General features: G+C 41.0%; 2 protein-coding genes across 2 annotated transcripts in view; one reads left to right on the forward strand and one right to left on the reverse strand.

Moving 5' to 3' along the window:
• Positions 1-19322, forward strand: part of LOC124613723 (longitudinals lacking protein, isoforms H/M/V-like) — a gene marked incomplete at its 3' end in the record, with an annotated part of 232414 nt that overhangs the window by 37479 nt on the left and 175613 nt on the right. The window contains exon 2 of the mRNA XM_047142443.1: positions 8389-8571. Coding sequence (XP_046998399.1) covers positions 8401-8571 — 171 coding nt within the window. The remainder of the gene's footprint in view (positions 1-8388; positions 8572-19322) is intronic.
• LOC124613722 (glycine-rich cell wall structural protein 1.8-like) lies at positions 1374-2906 on the reverse strand. The gene has a single exon (XM_047142441.1). It carries the CDS (start codon positions 2904-2906, stop codon positions 1374-1376), a length of 1533 nt encoding a protein of 510 aa, XP_046998397.1.

Consider the following 19322-nt stretch of genomic DNA (forward strand, 5'->3'; position numbering starts at 1 on the left):
ACCTAACCACACAGTTCTTGCAGAATAATACGGTTTGTGTGCCACTATTGAACAGACACTGTCATTATTTTAACACATGGCCTATTTGTGTTACACTTATTTCACGGTTAAGTTGATGCACTGTTGTTGACCTAACCAATACAGGTTTCTTGTCTGAAAATCGACTGTGGACTGACTGTCTCGGGACCAAAAATTGGGCCTTTATATATGCTCACAATAATAGGTACTGAAACTAAGCATCGTTTGATGTTTAATTTACAGAAATTACAATTAAAACATCTCATTCAATTAACTGAATATATAGAAAAATTCCTTCTTTTTAACAGTTACTTTTACTACAGGGGTTAGGCTGAATCATTTGTTTAAATAATGAAATTAACAGATACAGTTATACGAACAATACTTTTGACAAACCTGGTAATTACTTTGGTATTAAATAAGGGCTGGCTTTGCTAATATGTTTTCGAATGGAGCCAGATAAATTCTTTAAGGATCCTAGTATTTCATCTTCCAAATGTTTATAATTAGTATATAATTTACATTTGTTTATAAGTCAACAATAGAAATAGTCACGAAACAATTACTGATTTCACCATATAACAAAAGACATTAACTAGGAATAGTCAAAATAAATTAGGAAATTGATGACATACACAAAACTAAGCAAAAAATTAGATATGGTGCTATATTTCTTAAGTCTGAGGGCAAACCTTTTTCTTTTATGAATATTCAGATTATACTCATGTGTGTTAATGGTAATTAGACAAAAAAAATTAATTTAAGGAGGCAGATGACAAAACAAGAGAGGAAGTAAGGAGATCCCAGCTTGCTTTATCACATACTCAATACAGCATTGAACAATAACTCAAATACAACAGTGAAACTTCTGGCAGTTACACATTAAACACAGGGGTGTGTGCAAGGCTGCCAACCACATTTCGCTCCAACACACCATTGGTACAGAATTATGGATGTCCTGGAATTTTGTAAACAGACTTTGTACACTGTCTCCCCCTCTGACGCCCCACCATTATTCCAGTTTCTTCCTGGCTTATCACCCCCTCCCCCCCCTCAAAAAAAAATCCCCTTTACCGGTTTCTGTCTTTTCACTTACCACTTTTCTAGTTCCTGTACTATTGTTCACACTCTACCTATTCCCACTTCCTGCCCTGTTCACACTTCCATTTGCCAGTTCCTGCCTTGTTGTGAACAATCCCCATTTTCTGGCTCCTGTGTGACCATTTGCACTCTTTCATTGGCAGTTTCTTCTCCTTCAGTTCTCACTTTCCATCTCCCAGTTCCTATCTGGCTGCGACTTCTCCCATTTATTAGTCTCTACCTGGCTGCCAATTATCCCATTTGTTAGTTCGTGCCTACCTGTTTACACAACCCATTACAAGTTTCTGCACAGCTGTTTGCAAGTCCCCTTTCCAGTTCATACATGGTTGCGTGCCCGTCCTTTCCAGTTCCAGCCTTGTTGCCCACCCATCCTTTCCAGTTCCAGCCTTGCTGCCCACCTGTCCTTTCCAGTTCCAGCCTTGCTGCCCACCTGTCCTTTCCAGTTCCAGCCTTGCTGCCCAGCTGTCCTTTCCAGTTCCTCCCTTGCTGCCCACGCGCCCTTTCCAGTTCCTCCCTTGCTGCCCACGCGCCCTTTCCAGTTCCTCCCTTGCTGCCCACGCGCCCTTTCCAGTTCCTCCCTTGCTGCCCACGCGCCCTTTCCAGTTCCTCCCTTGCTGCCCACGCGCCCTTTCCAGTTCCTCCCTTGCTGCCCACGCGCCCTTTCCAGTTCCTCCCTTGCTGCCCACGCGCCCTTTCCAGTTCCTCCCTTGCTGCACACGCGCCCTTTCCAGTTCCTCCCTTGCTGCACACGCGCCCTTTCCAGTTCCTCCCTTGCTGCACACGCGCCCTTTCCAGTTCCTCCCTTGCTGCACACGCGCCCTTTCCAGTTCCTCCCTTGCTGCACACGCGCCCTTTCCAGTTCCGCCCTTGCTGCCCACCCGCCCTTGCTGCCCACCCGCCCTTGCTGCCCACCCGCCCTTGCTGCCCACCCGCCCTTGCTGCCCACCCGCCCTTGCTGCCCACCCGCCCTTGCTGCCCACCCGCCCTTGCTGCCCACCCGCCCTTGCTGCCCACCCGCCCTTGCTGCCCACCCGCCCTTGCTGCCCACCCGCCCTTGCTGCCCACCCGCCCTTGCTGCCCACCCGCCCTTGCTGCCCACCCGCCCTTGCTGCCCACCCGCCCTTGCTGCCCACCCGCCCTTGCTGCCCACCCGCCCTTGCTGCCCACCCGCCCTTGCTGCCCACCCGCCCTTGCTGCCCACCCGCCCTTGCTGCCCACCCGCCCTTGCTGCCCACCCGCCCTTGCTGCCCACCCGCCCTTGCTGCCCACCCGCCCTTGCTGCCCACCCGCCCTTGCTGCCCACCCGCCCTTGCTGCCCACCCGCCCTTGCTGCCCACCCGCCCTTGCTGGCCACCCGCCCTTGCTGGCCACCCGCCCTTGCTGGCCACCCGCCCTTGCTGGCCACCCGCCCTTGCTGGCCACCCGCCCTTGCTGGCCACCCGCCCTTGCTGGCCACCCGCCCTTGCTGGCCACCCGCCCTTGCTGGCCACCCGCCCTTGCTGGCCACCCGCCCTTGCTGGCCACCCGCCCTTGCTGGCCACCCGCCCTTGCTGGCCACCCGCCCTTGCTGGCCACCCGCCCTTGCTGGCCACCCGCCCTTGCTGGCCACCCGCCCTTGCTGGCCACCCGCCCTTGCTGGCCACCCGCCCTTGCTGGCCACCCGCCCTTGCTGGCCACGCGCAGCCCCACTGGGCTGCCTGCCCCGACCCACCTGCTGTAGAGTCCCACCAGGTTCCCCCACCCGCCTTGCCTGCTAGATATTTCTCCCCACCCTCCACAGTCCTCATTTATAGTTGCTGCCTGACTATGGCTAGTCTAGATTTATGCGCAAACTGAAGAATTGAATTATGCAGAATAATTGTATTTTCAAAGTAAAGTACAATGGGAGGAGTGATTTATATGAAACTTATTTGTACAACAAACTATTGTGCTCAGTTACAGAATCAGATACCTCCATAGGTTACAGACTTTTGCCACTTAAAATCTGCATCTGGCCATCCAAATTTGGGTATTCTGTGATTTCTCTTAATTGCTTCAGGCAAATGGCAGAATGGTTCCTTTGAAAGGGGATCGCCAATTTCCTTCTCCATCCTTGAAATAATCCAAACATGTGCTCCATCTCTAATGATATTGATGTTAATGGACATTAAACCCTAATCATCCTTGCTTCCTTCGTATTGTGATTTAGTAATACTGATTTTGTTACCAAATTATGTTAATTTTCTTAATTCTACATTTTAATCTCTCTGGGAAATTGTCTTGTGTTAGTGATTCATGTCTCAGAACTAATTAGTGTTCTTTTGCAAATGCTAATAACTGTAAGAGCGTTCACCGTAGAAAGGATTTGTGTGTTTTTGATTGAGAAGAGTATGGGGGTGGAGTTTGAGATGACTTAAGTTTTATGGAAATTAATTTTAAGCGTACCCTTTCTTTGTATGTGGGAACTGTAGTTATCCACACGTTACTGCATCTCTGCAACCGGAACCATGGTGCATGTCGATACACGTGCTCATTTGAGTAGCGCACTGTTCAGCTGCTGTCCTCTGTCCAGTGCCTCTGTCGCCTGCAGCCAATGGCAAGCAGCTCGTGGTAGGCAAATGCTTCTTGTATAGCCATTCACCAGCTCTGGCTGGGAGTTTTGTGTTCGTTCTCCGGACTGTATTGTACTTGCGCTGTCATGTTGTGACTTGATAATTAGCTGGTGTCTCACGACTTTTTGTTATGTGTTCGGAGCTAGAACAGGAAACAATGAGCACTGGAAATTTTATCTTTCTGTTTCCTGAAGTAAGAGGATTCTATGTACATTGTGTATGATATTTGTGAACATCCTTCAGGTGGGTTTTCATTGTGGGAAGTAGTACATGTAGTGCCATGTGACAGAAGAAAGTTTTTTTAAGTACGAAAAAGTGCACACACATTGAGTTGTATGGGCAGAAATCTTCACAAGTGACAGTTCTTTCTCAAACATGCTTAACCCATAGACTAGGCTGTTTCTTCCACCATGTAGCTGCCGTTGTAGTGGTGTTGCCTGCTGCTGTCATAGGGATTTGCAGGAGCTGCTATCTGTTCTGGCCCATGTAATTATTCCTGAGCCTCAAGTTGCTTTTTTGCAGCACATTGTATTCTGACACACTTTGGCATGCTTTTCTCAAATCAAGTGATTGTTGTGATTGTAATTTGCCAACAGTTATGGAGCTTTTCGCAGCAGTAGTGTGCGCTATGAAAATAAGCAAATTTTTTTTTACTTATTTTGATAGACATAGGAAGCATTTTATTGAAGGAGCTAACTTGTGTTCAGTTTCCTTGTACAAAATTTATTTAGTAATTATTTTTTATATGGTACTATTTGAAACACATATTAAAAATAGACCAATGTCACATGCTTTACAATAAACATGTGTTTTTCTTATTTTATTTCCAGTGATGTTTTTTCTACTGCAGCACATTTGGCAATGTCTCATAAGTGCCTGTTTCTTCTCAATAGAGGGAACATGTTTCAAAAAGCATTGTTTCACCAACCATGTTGGAGATGACACTTGGCAGAGGCAACCCACTTTCCTTTGTTGACAGGAAGAATGTATAAAATGCACCAGTTTTTCAATTAAAACTTACAGTTGAATTTGAAAATCAAATCTCTCAAATTTTTCATTAAGTTTCTTGTGCAAGAAATTAAATTTAGAGCAGCAACTGTCAACATAGTGAAATTGCTTTATGTAATGTTTTAATAGATGTTTCCTTCCTCTCGAATAATTTGTCATGTGCTAGTCAGAAGTCAGTGCCACCCAATGTGTCACTGTATTTGAGGATAATTCCTGGCTTCACTTTCACTATTTTCTTCCTCACAATTTGTTGTAGTTATTCACTGTAAATACTAAAAACCATCTTTTTTGTGTCACTGTCACATTGCCATCCATTTCCCTTTAAAACGGTCATAACTTTACCCATCTTGAGTTTTGCCTCCCTCAAAGCAGCTGGTATTTCCGTGGTGGTACTCATAACGGTGCCAGTGCAGTCAGTATTTTTAGAGATAAGGAAGTCAAATAGCTGGAGACACGAATAAAATCTGTTGGTATGCCCTTTGTCAAAATATCCTTCAAGCAAAGGCATAACTTAATTTTGTGTGTAAGAGGATTTTTAATATGTTGTGGCTCAAATACTATATATCTCTCTGTGTGAACTGTAAAGTAAAATAAAAAGCCACTATTTGCTCCACACAAGCAAAATGTTTCGATCTCAAAATGAGCATGTTTCATTGGTACTACTTTTCTTTTATGGAAGTGTCCCTCTTCACTATAAAAGTTACTTGTCAGTAGTAAGTTAATTAGTTAAGTGCCCCATGGATCATTTGCATGATAAATTGTAATGATGTGGAACAAGTCATTTTACATTCGAATAACAAATTAATTTTTAAGTATGGCTGGCTACATGATGACCATTCTTTTGTTGATATACATATATCAATTAGTAATTCCTACCTACCATCATTAAACGTTGCAATAGTACAAATTGTTGTATGGAATAGCAAGTGTTCTCAAGGAGAAACTTTTTTTGTTTGTTTTCAAAATTTACATCAGTGTCTGTCAGACTTTTTATATCATTGGGCAAGTGATCAAAAAATTTTGGTTGCAGCATTGTGCACCCCTGTTTGTGCTAAAAACAACCATATTGTTGAGTAATGAATGTCACTTTTTCTTCTGGTATTGTAGTAACCTACATTATTGTTCCTTTTGAACTGCAGTAGACTATTTACAACAAACTTCATGAGGTAGTAAATGTATTGTGAAGCAGTAGTCAAAATGCTTAACTCTTCAAATGGATGCCTACAAGATGATTGTTAGTGAGCACCACTTATTAGTCTTACAGCACATATTTTAGCAATGAACACTTTCTTTTGTAGTGGTTAATAAAAAAGAACAAGAGAAGAGAAGGAAAGAAAAGGTTGAAAATGTGGGAAGAAATGGTGAATAAAAAGGGGGTTTTAAAATCGTAAATGACCGTGAAAAAGGGAAAGAATGAAATGCAAATCAGACTTCGTATTACGGAAAAGCTATCGGACTTCGTGATTCGGAAAAGCTATTGTTGGGGTGGTCCTTGTGGCGTTTCTGAGCAAAAGTCAAACCAATTTCCACTACAAAAATTATTTGAAGGAGAACAGAGAATAACAAAATGTGGTTTACAGGGGGAAATGGCGTAGATAAGAGTTCATCCTTTACCATGTTAACATGTCTTCTTTCGTGCAGCGTCCAGGTCTTCAAAAATCTCCTACTTCATTTCTGCGTGAAAAGTCTGCTCCAAAATCTTGCAGTCGTTCAGGAATCACTAATTTATACAAATTAAAATCGTCTTCATACTGAATGCAATTTGATTTACTTTGCTACTTCCGTCCTCCGAATTTCATAACAACTTCCACAATATGTCTACACATTAAAATCAGATCAAGACTAGCTAATAAGTTTTTTACGTCTGCATTAAGCTTCCGCTCTCGAGAGACAATAGACGGATAGAGAAAAAAGGAGTTACAATTTTTTGTTCCTTCGTTTTCTGCCGTTGAGTGCTCATACAGCTGTGACGGTATAATATATATCTGATGGAACGAGTGTAGCGCGGCGAAATTCAAAGTCCCACTACACTTTCTTCAAGTTGAATTAACCCAGAACATTATTCTGTATGGCATCATTGATTGAAAATACGCAAAATATCTCAAATTATAGATTTGTTTCACCCCAAGGATTCCAATGATTCAAAGTGCAAGAGTGGCTGAACTATGTTGTATAAGGGATTCAAAAATGTATTTTTTTCCAGTTTAAATTCTCATCTATATGGACACCTAAAAATTTTGATCCTTTCCACCCTAATTATTCTTTTCTCACCTTGTGTTATATTTATCATTGCTGTAGTACCTCTGGCTGTATAGAACTGAGTATGTAGTCTCTCTTTGAAACTGAGAGTGAGACCATTTACAGAAAGCCAGTCAGTGGTACTTTTAAGGACATTGCTTATCTTTTCTTCTGTTGCTGTGTGTATGCTTGGAATGATTACAAAACTAGTATCATCGACAAAACGAAGTAATTCTGCTTGTTGTAGGTTAGACAGAAAATTGTTTACCTGTATGAGGAACAAAAGCAGAGCTAAGATAGAGCCTTAGGGAACACCACTTGTGATTGCTCACCAGAATTCTCATTCGGGAGTGTACGCTGCATCAAATTTTTTCTGCAGATGGTCAGCCACAGGTTTTAATTTTTATACTCAGCAAGAATACTATAATCTTTGAAGTAAAAACTGTAGTCATTACTTTTCAGAAAGGTGGTGTATCTAGAGTTTCTTTGCTTAAATAATACATTTCAAAATAGGGTTTCTGAACTTTGACTTCGAACAGAGAATACAATTCTCTTTTGTTTGTTGGTACCGATTTATGCATACACAGTTGTTGTTTCAGCCTGTACTCGTAGGGCCTTACAAATTGTTCAGCATACTTGTTCATCTCACTACTTATCTTTGTTAACAACCTATCATGAAAATGAAAGTATCATGTGGATTCAGAAAACTTGCAAAACAATTTTTTGCATCCATTGTCCCTGTAAATGCAAATTTATCCCTGCCTGCACTACAGTTAACAGACCACGTTCTCATAGAACCACAGTCAGCAGTCAGCATTTCAACATCACCTTTGCCACTTGACATTTTTGTATCACCGTCGTTAAGGTCCTCGTCATCACTGTGTTCTCCACTACTAGACCAATTATAAGCATTTTAATTTAATAATCTTCCAATTCCTTCATCATGCAGAGACATGCGTGATGTGTTACATATATTCTCCTGGCTCTGAACAACGTGTATACTACCTGATGAAATAATTGTTTCGTAGAACAGAAATGCCATCGACAAATGTTGGATATTGCTTACACTGGGTAATGTGAGCCTTGTGGCTGATATACAACTCTAAATACATGTTGTAGGGCATCCAGAATTTTGCCGCCTGTGCAGTGTATCCTGAGCCCAGCTTGTAGAGCACAGTTGAGGGTTTAAATGTGTTGTGGCCTGTGGTGTGTGTCACTGTTACATGTTTCATTTTGAGAAACAAATGGGAAATTGAAGCCAGTTTCCATGTTCATTCTCTCTTCTTTGTCTCTTATGTGTCTTTTATCAAATATAAATAATTTTTTGTTTTGTCTTATACTTCTATATCAAATAGAAGAATTGGGTTACTATTATTTGTGTCTCTGAAAGCTATGAAAATAAAAACCATTGTGTTTTTTTTTTTTTCCCTAGGTCAGAGCGGCAATGGCTGTGCAGCAGTTTTGCCTTCGATGGAATAATCACCAGCCAAATTTTATCTCGGTTTTCACACATCTACTAAGCACGGAATCTCTGGTGGATGTGACACTAGCTGCTGAGGGCAAGCATCTCCAGGCTCACAGAGTAGTTCTCTCTGCTTGTAGCCCATACTTTCAGGTGGGCACACACGCACTAAGCAAAATTTTAATTTTTTGATTAACAGTTTACATTTAATATGCTGTAAATACATTTCTGTCTGCTTCTTCAAAGGGAATGCAGTCTTTTAATTACTTTTCTCTCTTTTTTTAATGGGTATGCAATTTTTCATTGTTTTTCTCCATTTTTTCAACCTTAGTACTATTAGGGATTTACATATTAAATATAAAACCTTTTTTTCTATCACAGTACTCACATACAACAATATTTTTGGTGAGCAAATGTGGAAAGTACTCAGTATGCATAGCATTTGTGTTCTGAAATGACTTCTTGACTATTTGACAGCTGTTACTGCTTCAATTTCCCATCTTCAGTACTGATTCTTAGTAAAATCATAATGTAGAAAAATTTCATAAAAATTTTAAAATATATAGTATAAAAGTATTTACACAGTAAAATGAATAATCTAATGTTCTGATGACTTAAATTGTGAGTGAGAGTCTGGATTATACTGATTTATTTCGACAAACCACATTCCATTTCTTTATGAGGTGACTTACTTGGAATTTTGCAGCCCTTCTTCTTTATTTGATAGTCAGCTGCTGGAAAATCTCGTCTTCTTCTCCGTTGAATAGAGCTAGGTACAGGAACTTTTAAGCCCCTTTCTGCTTATAAAATGAGTAGACATACAAACCTTCCTTTTCATCAGTTAGCGATGTATTTGACTTTCATGCACAACATAATTCACACTTTCTACATAAATATGCAACTTTCTGTAAGTACCTTGTATTGTCTGAAATTTGAAACAAAATGAGTTACAGTTAAAAGAAAGTTGGCTTGACTACCATGACTTTCTTAAAATGAATCAGAAAATATGTCTCGCCTCTACCAAGAGTCTACTTCAACTGTTCTTGTTTCACATAACAATAGTCAGTGACACAATAAGCACAGAGCGGCATAAAAACTCCATGGTTCTTCCTTACACATGCACTAAAACCTCTATGGATTGCCCGACAAGTACTTGTCAGTGCCGTTTGACCGCTGCATCTACTTTCTTCCTGCGACTGATTTCAATCCTGCACACACAAACATGTGACACGCAGTAGGAAGAATTTTACCATTCCACATATGTATCTAGAATATTGTGTGTTCGAGATGGTAGTAGGCTGAGTGGTTCTAGAATTTACACAGAAATTCTTGAATCACTACGTTTCCCCCTCCTCAGATCGAACACACGATACTTTATACATAATCATTATGCAAGTAATATCAGTCATAATTACATTCCAAATCTTAACAGTATATTTTTTACGTATGTTTATATACATATCTCTCCTTTCAGGAACAATTCTCTTTCTTATTTTACTTTATTAAGATGTGAGCATTTACTTGTGGTTTTAGTCAGCTTTACTAATATTTAGTAATTGTGGGTACACTTTTTCTTTTCTTTATATCCTTTTTCAATCATAAACTTCAGGTGTTTATGACACTTGAGTAATCTATTTTCTATTCTTATCTTTTTGTACTACCTTTTTCCTGGTATGTACTATTTTCATTAGTTGTACCTTGGAAGAACTGTGGGCAAATGAAAGTGTTCTTTTGACACTCATTTACTTCCACGAAAGATAATAATGCTAGTCCGTTCATAGAATTTACACTTTCCAGAATAATTCCTATAAAATTTGTGACTTTTGTCATGATACTGTCCCCTTCTCCTAGGATCAGCACCTATTCCTTGCTTGTGTGTTGACCTTATGAGAGCATGTACGTTTTCCGTTCTGGTAGGTACGCCTCTTACAAAACTTTTTTTTTTAGGCCACAGATAATTTTATCTCCACATAGCTAAGTCTGCCCTTTATACTTAGTGATTGCCGGGTACACCCTCCTTATACTTTCTGAGTAGGCCTCACGGTTCATTACCATAATATACATTTCTATGTACACTCCTGGAAATGGAAAAAAGAACACATTGACACCGGTGTGTCAGACCCACCATACTTGCTCCGGGCACTGCGAGAGGGCTGTACAAGCAATGATCACATGCACGGCACAGCGGACACACCAGGAACCGCGGTGTTGGCCGTCGAATGGCGCTAGCTGCGCAGCATTTGTGCACCGCCGCCGTCAGTGTCAGCCAGTTTGCTGTGGCATACGGAGCTCCATCGCAGTCTTTAACACTGGTAGCATGCCGCGACAGCGTGGACGTGAACCGTATGTACAGTTGACGGACTTTGAGCGAGGGCGTATAGTGGCCATGCGGGAGGCCGGGTGGACGTACCGCCGAATTGCTCAACACGTGGGGCGTGAGGTCTCCACAGTACATCGATGTTGTCGCCAGTGGTCGGCGGAAGGTGCACGTGCCCGTCGACCTGGGACCGGATCGCAGCGACGCACGGATGCACGCCAAGACCGTAGGATCCTACGCAGTGCCGTAGGGGACCGCACCGCCACTTCCCACCAAATTAGGGACACTGTTGCTCCTGGGGTATCGGCGAGGACCATTCGCAACCGTCTCCATGAAGCTGGGCTACGGTCTCGCACACCGTTAGGCCGTCTTCCGCTCACGCCCCAACATCGTGCAGCCCACCTCCAGTGGTGTCGCGACAGGCGTGAATGGAGGGACGAATGGAGACGTGTCGTCTTCAGCGATGAGAGTCGCTTCTGCCTTGGTGCCAATGATGGTCGTATGCGTGTTTGGCGCCGTGCAGGTGAGCGCCACCATCAGGACTGCATACGACCGAGGCACACAGAGCCAACACCCGGCATCATGGTGTGGGGAGCGATCTCCTACACTGGCCGTACACCACTGGTGATCGTCGAGGGGACACTGAATAGTGCACGGTACATCCAAACCGTCATCGAACCCATCGTTCTACCATTCCTAGACCGCCAAGGGAACTTGCTGTTCCAACAGGACAATGCACGTCCGCATGTATCCCGTGCCACCCAACGTGCTCTAGAAGGTGTAAGTCAACTACCCTGGCCAGCAAGATCTCCGGATCTGTCCCCCATTGAGCATGTTTGGGACTGGACGAAGCGTCGTCTCACGCGGTCTGCACGTCCAGCACGAACGCTGGTCCAACTGAGGCGCCAGGTGGAAATGGCATGGCAAGCCGTTCCACAGGACTACATCCAGCATCTCTACGATCGTCTCCATGGGAGAACAGCAGCCTGCATTGCTGCGAAAGGTGGATATACACTGTACTAGTGCCGACATTGTGCATGCTCTGTTGCCTGTGTCTATGTGCCTGTGGTTCTGTCAGTGTGATCATGTGATGTATCTGACCCCAGGAATGTGTCAATAAAGTTTCCCCTTCCTGGGACCATGAATTCACGGTGTTCTTATTTCAATTTCCAGGAGTGTATATCGTAATTAAGTATCTGCTGGTAAAGGTATAAATCTATCTAAAACTTCACATTCATCCTTTAATTATATCATTCACTCCCTAGAGTCCTCCTCTACTTATCAACTTCTATACTTTCAATGGATATTATGTCTATGTATACTACTTACATCCCACTATCCTTCATTTCATCAGAGTTTTTATTGCACTGACATTGCTTATGCCTTTTTCTTATTTATCCATTACTCATTACTGCTTTCTAATCATTCATTATTTTATGGGCACCTCTCCTTATGTATATTTGACGCAGAGCCATCATAACTCCCCATATATGTGTGCATGATTCCCTATGTACACCTCTTTTCCCTGGCGGTTCTCGTATCTTGACAGGCTTTGTCTTATGTAATTTAATGTTTGTGTAGAAGTGTATATTTGTGGATGTGTGTTTCTGTAGTCTGGTTCTTCAGCCTTCATATCTAAAGATAAGATGTAGGTTATTAGTAACCACAGAAATAAGGACTTCAGTGATAGAAGTTTGTGAATATGGAAAGAGGGAAAAGATAGACAGATCCTCAAGATGAGAAGTAAGAAAGGAAAAAATAGATGTGGTTGTTAGGTTCGAAGAAGAGAAAGAAGATAGCCCCAAAGACAGGAAACCCTTCCCACCCCCCTTCCTCAGGATCCCTACCTCTCAGGTACTTGAGTGAGAAGCCAGAGGAGGTTTGGTGTTAAATCATCTCCTACAGAATGGACTTGTCCCACCTTCACCCTCAAGATCCCCAAAGGAAATCCTACAACCCTATGGAAACAGCAAATGATGAAGAATCAAGCACACTTGTTTGTAAGGGTTATTTGAAAGGTGTGCTGTGTGTTTTGTGTTAGTCATGATGTATCTGTTCATGTAAATCCTGCTCTTATCTACAATACCCACCCCTTTCAAAATTTATACAAACCCTCCCATCTACATCACTTCTCACAAAAGGTATAAAATACTCTATACAAAGTAGATAATCTATACACTATGGTATCACAATTGTTCGACTAGTCACATATTATTATATTTTCCACAAATATAATACTCTATTTAGTTTATTTCGTCTAGATATGACCTGTTTTTCTGTGATTCTCTTAAGCTGTTCTCTATTTTATGGTCATATCCAGTTTTTTAAGCAATGAGATTATAGGATAGTTTTAGATTTTAAAGGAATTTGGTGCAAGAAAACTATTTTGGAAGAAACACTGAAAACAACTCGGGATCCGACGGTCGTCACTCTGCCTGTTAACTCAGAATGTTAAGGCCCCTGGGGGATAGGTGACTCTGCCCGGGTCCCACGGATCTGATATTAACTTTTCTTTCACACTCAATATTTACTGTACCCCATTCTAAGGCTTCCCCTAGAAGATACCCCACAGCAAATTCGATCTTCTTTGAATCTTCCCAATTTTTTTGTAATACTTGGTTAAACCTTTTTAAGAAATGAGTTTGATGTACATCTCTGTCCAGCTTAAATTTAGGGAATTGTCTAGGTAACCCTGAATTAGCTCCCCAATGAGTCACAGCTTCACTAGTTAATACGACATTAGGTGAAGATACCCTTTTTTCTACTTTATCTTCGATAAGCTTAACCACTTTCCACGTGTCGTCCATACTCTTCAGAAGAAGGAATAGGCAATACATTCCCGGATGTTACTCTCTCAGTAACTTTTTGATATGTAATTTCCCCAAATTGTTCCTCCAAACTAATTGCATTTATAATATCAGAGTTAGCTATTTTCTCTTTGGAATTCCTTTCTACATTTTCTACCCGTGTACTGACACCTGTAATTTGTGATTGAATGATTGGCATTAACTCATTCTGCTTATCTACACTCTCTTGAAAAGTATACAACTCATGTCTTACATCATTATACTTAATATTGTACGTGTTTTCAAAAGAGCCCAACTTTTCAATAAGTTTGGATTCTACGTTATTACGTGTGTTCTCAATGTTAAGTTCTAACCTTTTTGACAAATCTTGAAAGTTAACCTTCTGTTTCTGACTAAGGTCAGTAAACGTGTGTATTTTATGTGTAGTCAAAGAGTTTGTCAACTCATTTCTTAGATCTACTTTTAAATTCTCTACTTTAGTTGTTATTCCGTCAAACTCAGTTTTCAAAGCGCCCATGCCTTCCCGCAGATTACTAAATTCTTCACTTTGAGAGTCGACCTTGGCACTTAACAAACCCAAATTTGTTGTTTGAATATTTAGAGTTTCCCTCTGGGTATTTAAAGCTTCACTCTGGGTATTTAAAGCTTCACTCTGGGTATTTAAAGCTTCACTCTGGGTATTTAAAGCTTCACTCTGGGTATTTAAAGCTTCACTCTGGGTATTTAAAGCTTCAATCTGGGTATTTAAAGCTTCACTCTGGGTATTTAAAGCTTCACTCTGGGTATTTAAAGCTTCACTCTGGGCATTTAAAGCTTCACTCTGGGCATTTAAAGCTTCACTCTGGGCATTTAAAGCTTCACTCTGGGCATTTAAAGCTTCACTCTGGGTATTTAAAGCTTCACTCTGGGTATTTAAAGCTTCACTCTGGGTATTTAATTGCAAATCTAATGAGTTTAAATTAAGACTTTGAGCATTTAATTGAGAATTTACCAACCCTAGAGTCGCACTCTGAGCTTTGATTAATTTTATCAGTTCAACCCAGTCAGGCACTTCGTTGCTAATTTTCATGGCCATAGCTGGGTCTTGAGTTTCCCCAAACTGTTGTAGATTTTCCATACTTTTATGTGCTTTAGCTCTTTTAAGCATTTAAAACCAACTTTAAATATGCTAATTGCACAATAAAAGTTCTCTTAACAGTATCTGGTAGCAGTTTGCACTAAAGTAATTAAGTGTTGTTTTGCGCTCACCCGTCGTAGAATTCTCTTTGCCTAGGTGAGCAGATGTGGAGGCAGGTCAGCACCGGTGAACAGCAGCTGGTGCCGGCGGTGTCAGATGTAGGTTGGTTTCTGCGTCTGCGTCCCCGCGAATCGTGTGAGAGCTGTATACCCCCCGCACTGGATCTTCGTGCTTGAAGCATTCTATGTGTATTTCTTCCTAGACAAATACATCGAAATCTTCTTTGCTGTTTTTATTGTTGTGAATAATTCGTGTCTTCACTGTTTTTCTTTCAAATTTTGCTTCAGTGGGTACGTGAACATATTCCAATGTCTCGGAGTAAATCCTTTGTAGTATTATGTTTGGTTGCTATGGCAACACACAACAGCTTCTTTTCTCGTTTTTGACAGAAAATTCCTGTTTTTTCGGTCCGTTCACACAGGTCACCATGTTCTAACATTCTAATGACTTAAAGTGTGAAAGTAGACATACAAACTTACCTTTTTATGCACAGCATAATTCACACTTTCTACATACATATGCAACTTTCTGTAAGTACCTCGTACTGTCGAACATTAGAAACAAAATGAGTTACAATTAAAAGAAAGTTGGCTTGACTACCATGACTTTCTTAAAATGAATCAGAAAATAAGTCTTGCCTCTACCAAGGCTAAGTCAAGAGTCTACAAGAGTTCCTCAACTGTTCTTGTTTCACATAACAATAGTCAATGACACAATAAGCACAGAGTGGCATAAAAACTCGATGGTTCTTTCTTACACATGCACTAAAACCTCTATGGATTGCCTGACAGGTACTTGTTTGTGTCGTTCGACCACCGTGTCTACTTTCTTCCCGCGACTGATTTCTAACCTGCACACACAAACATGTGACGCGCAGTAGGTAGGATTCTACCATCCCAGTCTCGTATCTAGAATATTGTGTGTTTGTTACAGTAGAAGGCTGAGTGGTTCTAGAATTTACACAAAAATTTTCAATTCACTACAATACTGTATGTCAGATTACACAGAGACGGAGTTACACAGCTTCAAATGCAAAATATTTCCATAGATAATCTAAAAGAGAAAATTGTATTTATATAATCCGCATTGAGTTCAGTGCATTTGATCCAATGAGATATGAGATACTGATTTCTTTATCCACCAAGGGGGGGGGGGGGGGGGTGAACAATGTTTTCAACAGTACATAATACACATTTACATTACAGATAACTGCCTAATTTGGAGAAAAATTCTTTCCTGCAAACTATTTTTTGAACTTTGGTAACACAGAAGTCGTGGTTCCAATTCCAGTTGATAGCATTGGTGGAGAGCTATTTCACAACTTAACCATCACAGTGCCTGATGGGTCAGTCGGCACATTGCCCAGGTGCAGGAACACTTTTCCCACTGTAATTTTTGTCACACACTTCAACTCATGGCACCAATGCCCAACAGTCACAATCTGACAAAATAGTTGTAACTTTTCTGTGTACTTTCACTATTGTCAACACACTTCTTATGGTGGCATTTTATCCTTTGAGGTGTGATTTTGAGGTGTCTTTCAGATTTTTATGAATGTATGTAATACGTAGTATGACCTTCACAGTAAAATCTATTAAAAGGACAGATTTTGCTATGTCAAGTTTCCACCTGCTACAGCAAGACAAAACCTAAGCATACTGGCATTTGTGAACAAACTTACAAGAAATATCATAAAATCAAACTTTCATTGTAGATAGATATACGTCAAATGTAAATCTAACAACAGAAGGGCATGGGACAAGCCTCACCAGTTTGGCTTAAATAACACTGAAGATTTTGAAATACTTGTAAAATATTATAATCAGCTTCTTAATTGTCCACAGCCAAACCATAAGCTTGAACAGCCACACACTCATGAAAATGTAGACTAAGGTTTACCCCCAACTATCAAAGAAATTGAAGAAGTTATTGAAAATTTTTTTTTTTTTTTTCTGCGACGAGTTGCATACAACATATTCTTCAAGATTATATAAACAGAGTAGAAGCAACACTGAAGAGTAATTAGGTGAATGAATGGCCAAGGTGGTTTCAAAAAGGGCAGAGCATGTTCCAAACAGATATTTAATCTGAAGTCCATCATTTGTCACACATTACTGAATTCAAAAGGCCAGTTTTTTTTTTCTGCTTTGAAACTGCTTGTAGTGTATTGTGCTAGTATGCATAGTATGAGGTATTTTTAAACCACCACTGTCATGATGGCATTTTGAGTGAGTGGTCAAAATCCCAGACTGGCAGTTTGCCGACCCAGGTTCGATTCCTGCAGATCTCAGATTAATAATTCCATTTTATTTTATTCCTTGCAGTGCTAAATTATTAATTATAAAATGAAATATATTTGGACAGCTCAATTTATGTATGTAACATTAATATAAATTAATTTATTCATTTAGTTAAGATTACGACCCCTTAATGACTTAAGGCCATCACATTGTAGCACATTGGTATGATTTTGCACAAGCCATCACTGTTAGTACCTCTTGCTTTCTGGACTTTGACTGGAATCCCCTTCTTGTTCCTGAACTGATAGTCGTATGGGATCAATTAGTGCATTTGTGCCATAAACTGCAAGATGGATCCTCTCTCACAGTTTCCTTGTGTCTGTATGGTACTGTTTCTGTCAAATGACTGTATTGCTTCACTTACCTGGACAGTTTGTGATTCAGGTCTACAGTTTCCTGGAACCATACTAGAAAGTCATTTCCTAGAATCCGGCCAAATTCATGACCTTTCTTTGGTAGAAACTCTGCGACAGACTCAAATTTTTTTTTCTCCAGTGTGCAGCATGATCTGGCAGGACCGTAGCGATAACAGCATTCTTACAAAAACCACTGGTGGAACTGAGTGACAACCCTAATTCTTACATCCTGATCTCACATGTGCCCTGGTATTTACTAATATCTTGATCTGTCTACCATCCAGCTGTCTCAGTAGAAATTATTTTCTGCAGTTTTCTTATACTCTGATAGTTCTCTAGGATTGTGCTCATTGTGGGAATTGTGTGAGGTCATTACACACTACCACCCAACCTGTTTCCCATACTAAGACCTTAAGCTGTGATTTCTCTGCCATTACCTCTGTGCTACCAAACTACTCCTCTATTTCTCTCCTGGACATTAAGAAGCCTGGAACACCTTCTCGTGTTCTACGTCTCAGCAATAGGTGCATGGCATGCGGCACTCATTGGAATAGTGGCCAGTCTGTCCACAATGGCCAATTCTAATCTTTGCTCTAAAACCATGGGGTGGGTCTTGCATGTCCATCCTTTCGATAGGAGGTCTGGAGGACTTCTGCCGTTCACTTATGTGACCTATACCCGTCCTTATGATATGATTTATTGTATGCTATCACTCTCAGTACTTCAGTGCACCATCTTCAGGTCTTAGCTGATGCTAAAAGGGTTAACACTATCTGTATACATGATGTACCAGTGGCCAACATAACTGGTTGGAGAGACATCATCACAATTACAGGTAGTCAGCATAAACGACTTATATTGGCCACTGATGCTTCATATATACAGATGGTCTTAACCCTTTTAGCATCGCCTAAGGCCTGAAGATGGTGCACTGAAGTACTGAAACTGGTAGCTTTACAGTAAATGACATCATAAGGATGACTGTAGGTGTTTCATTTTCTTACAGAGGGTTCCGGTTTCTTTGTTATGCCAAGCCACAAACTGATTAACTACCTGTTGCAGCATTGCTAAACAGATATTGTCTTGTAACGTGCGCTGAAAGGAGGACTGAATTTCCAAGCCTACATGAGGATCTATTCCCTTAATGAATTCGTAAACAGTTCACTCTTCTTCCTTGTCAAGAAGAGCCTAATTATAAAATCTCTTGTCACAAACAACATTGGTTCAACAGGATATGGCCCAGTTATGATTCACATATACTGTAAAATGATTTTCATTTTTTTGTTAGAGGTTAGACAACTTATTCCACTAAAAAGTGACACTCCTTTTTAGGTATAGCAGTCTACTAAATCCCTGGCCAGTGTTTCAAAATCGAGGGTCCATAATAAATTTACTACATGTAAGTCAACATATGCCCTGGAATCTGCTGGGAACTTCAGTCGTGTGATGTTTAGCTAAAATTCGCTGCTATGTGCGTGTGCGCACACACACACACACACACACACACACACACACACACACACACACCATGAATATTCTGAAGGAAAACATGAAAATTGTCAGTGGGTTTTTCATGTGCTGCATTTGTAGGTACTACTACCAGAACAACAAAATTAGTGATGGAACTTGTGATTGGTGCTTTAACAGGTAAATCTGTAGAAGCACTAAAGTCTGAGATATGGCCAGATTTTGATGGGGAGCCTGCAACTGCTCCCAAAAATTATTTTTTTACTTCCAACGCATGTAACAGTGTACTCAAAGCCTCCCGCAGTTCTGTATTTACTAGTTGGAATATTTGTGCCTTTGTATGAAAAGATGGAAGACAACCTGTCTTTTTAGTTGCAAGTGTGTCGTGGAAATATTTAACAATACTCGTAACTCAATATA

Source organism: Schistocerca americana, chromosome 4, assembly GCF_021461395.2.
Source record: "Schistocerca americana isolate TAMUIC-IGC-003095 chromosome 4, iqSchAmer2.1, whole genome shotgun sequence".
Lineage (NCBI taxonomy): Eukaryota > Metazoa > Arthropoda > Insecta > Orthoptera > Acrididae > Schistocerca > Schistocerca americana.

Excerpts from the sequence above, each read along its gene's own strand:
- LOC124613722 (XM_047142441.1), bottom strand. The coding sequence starts at position 2,906 with ATGAGGACTGTGGAGGGTGGGGAGAAATATCTAGCAGGCAAGGCGGGT.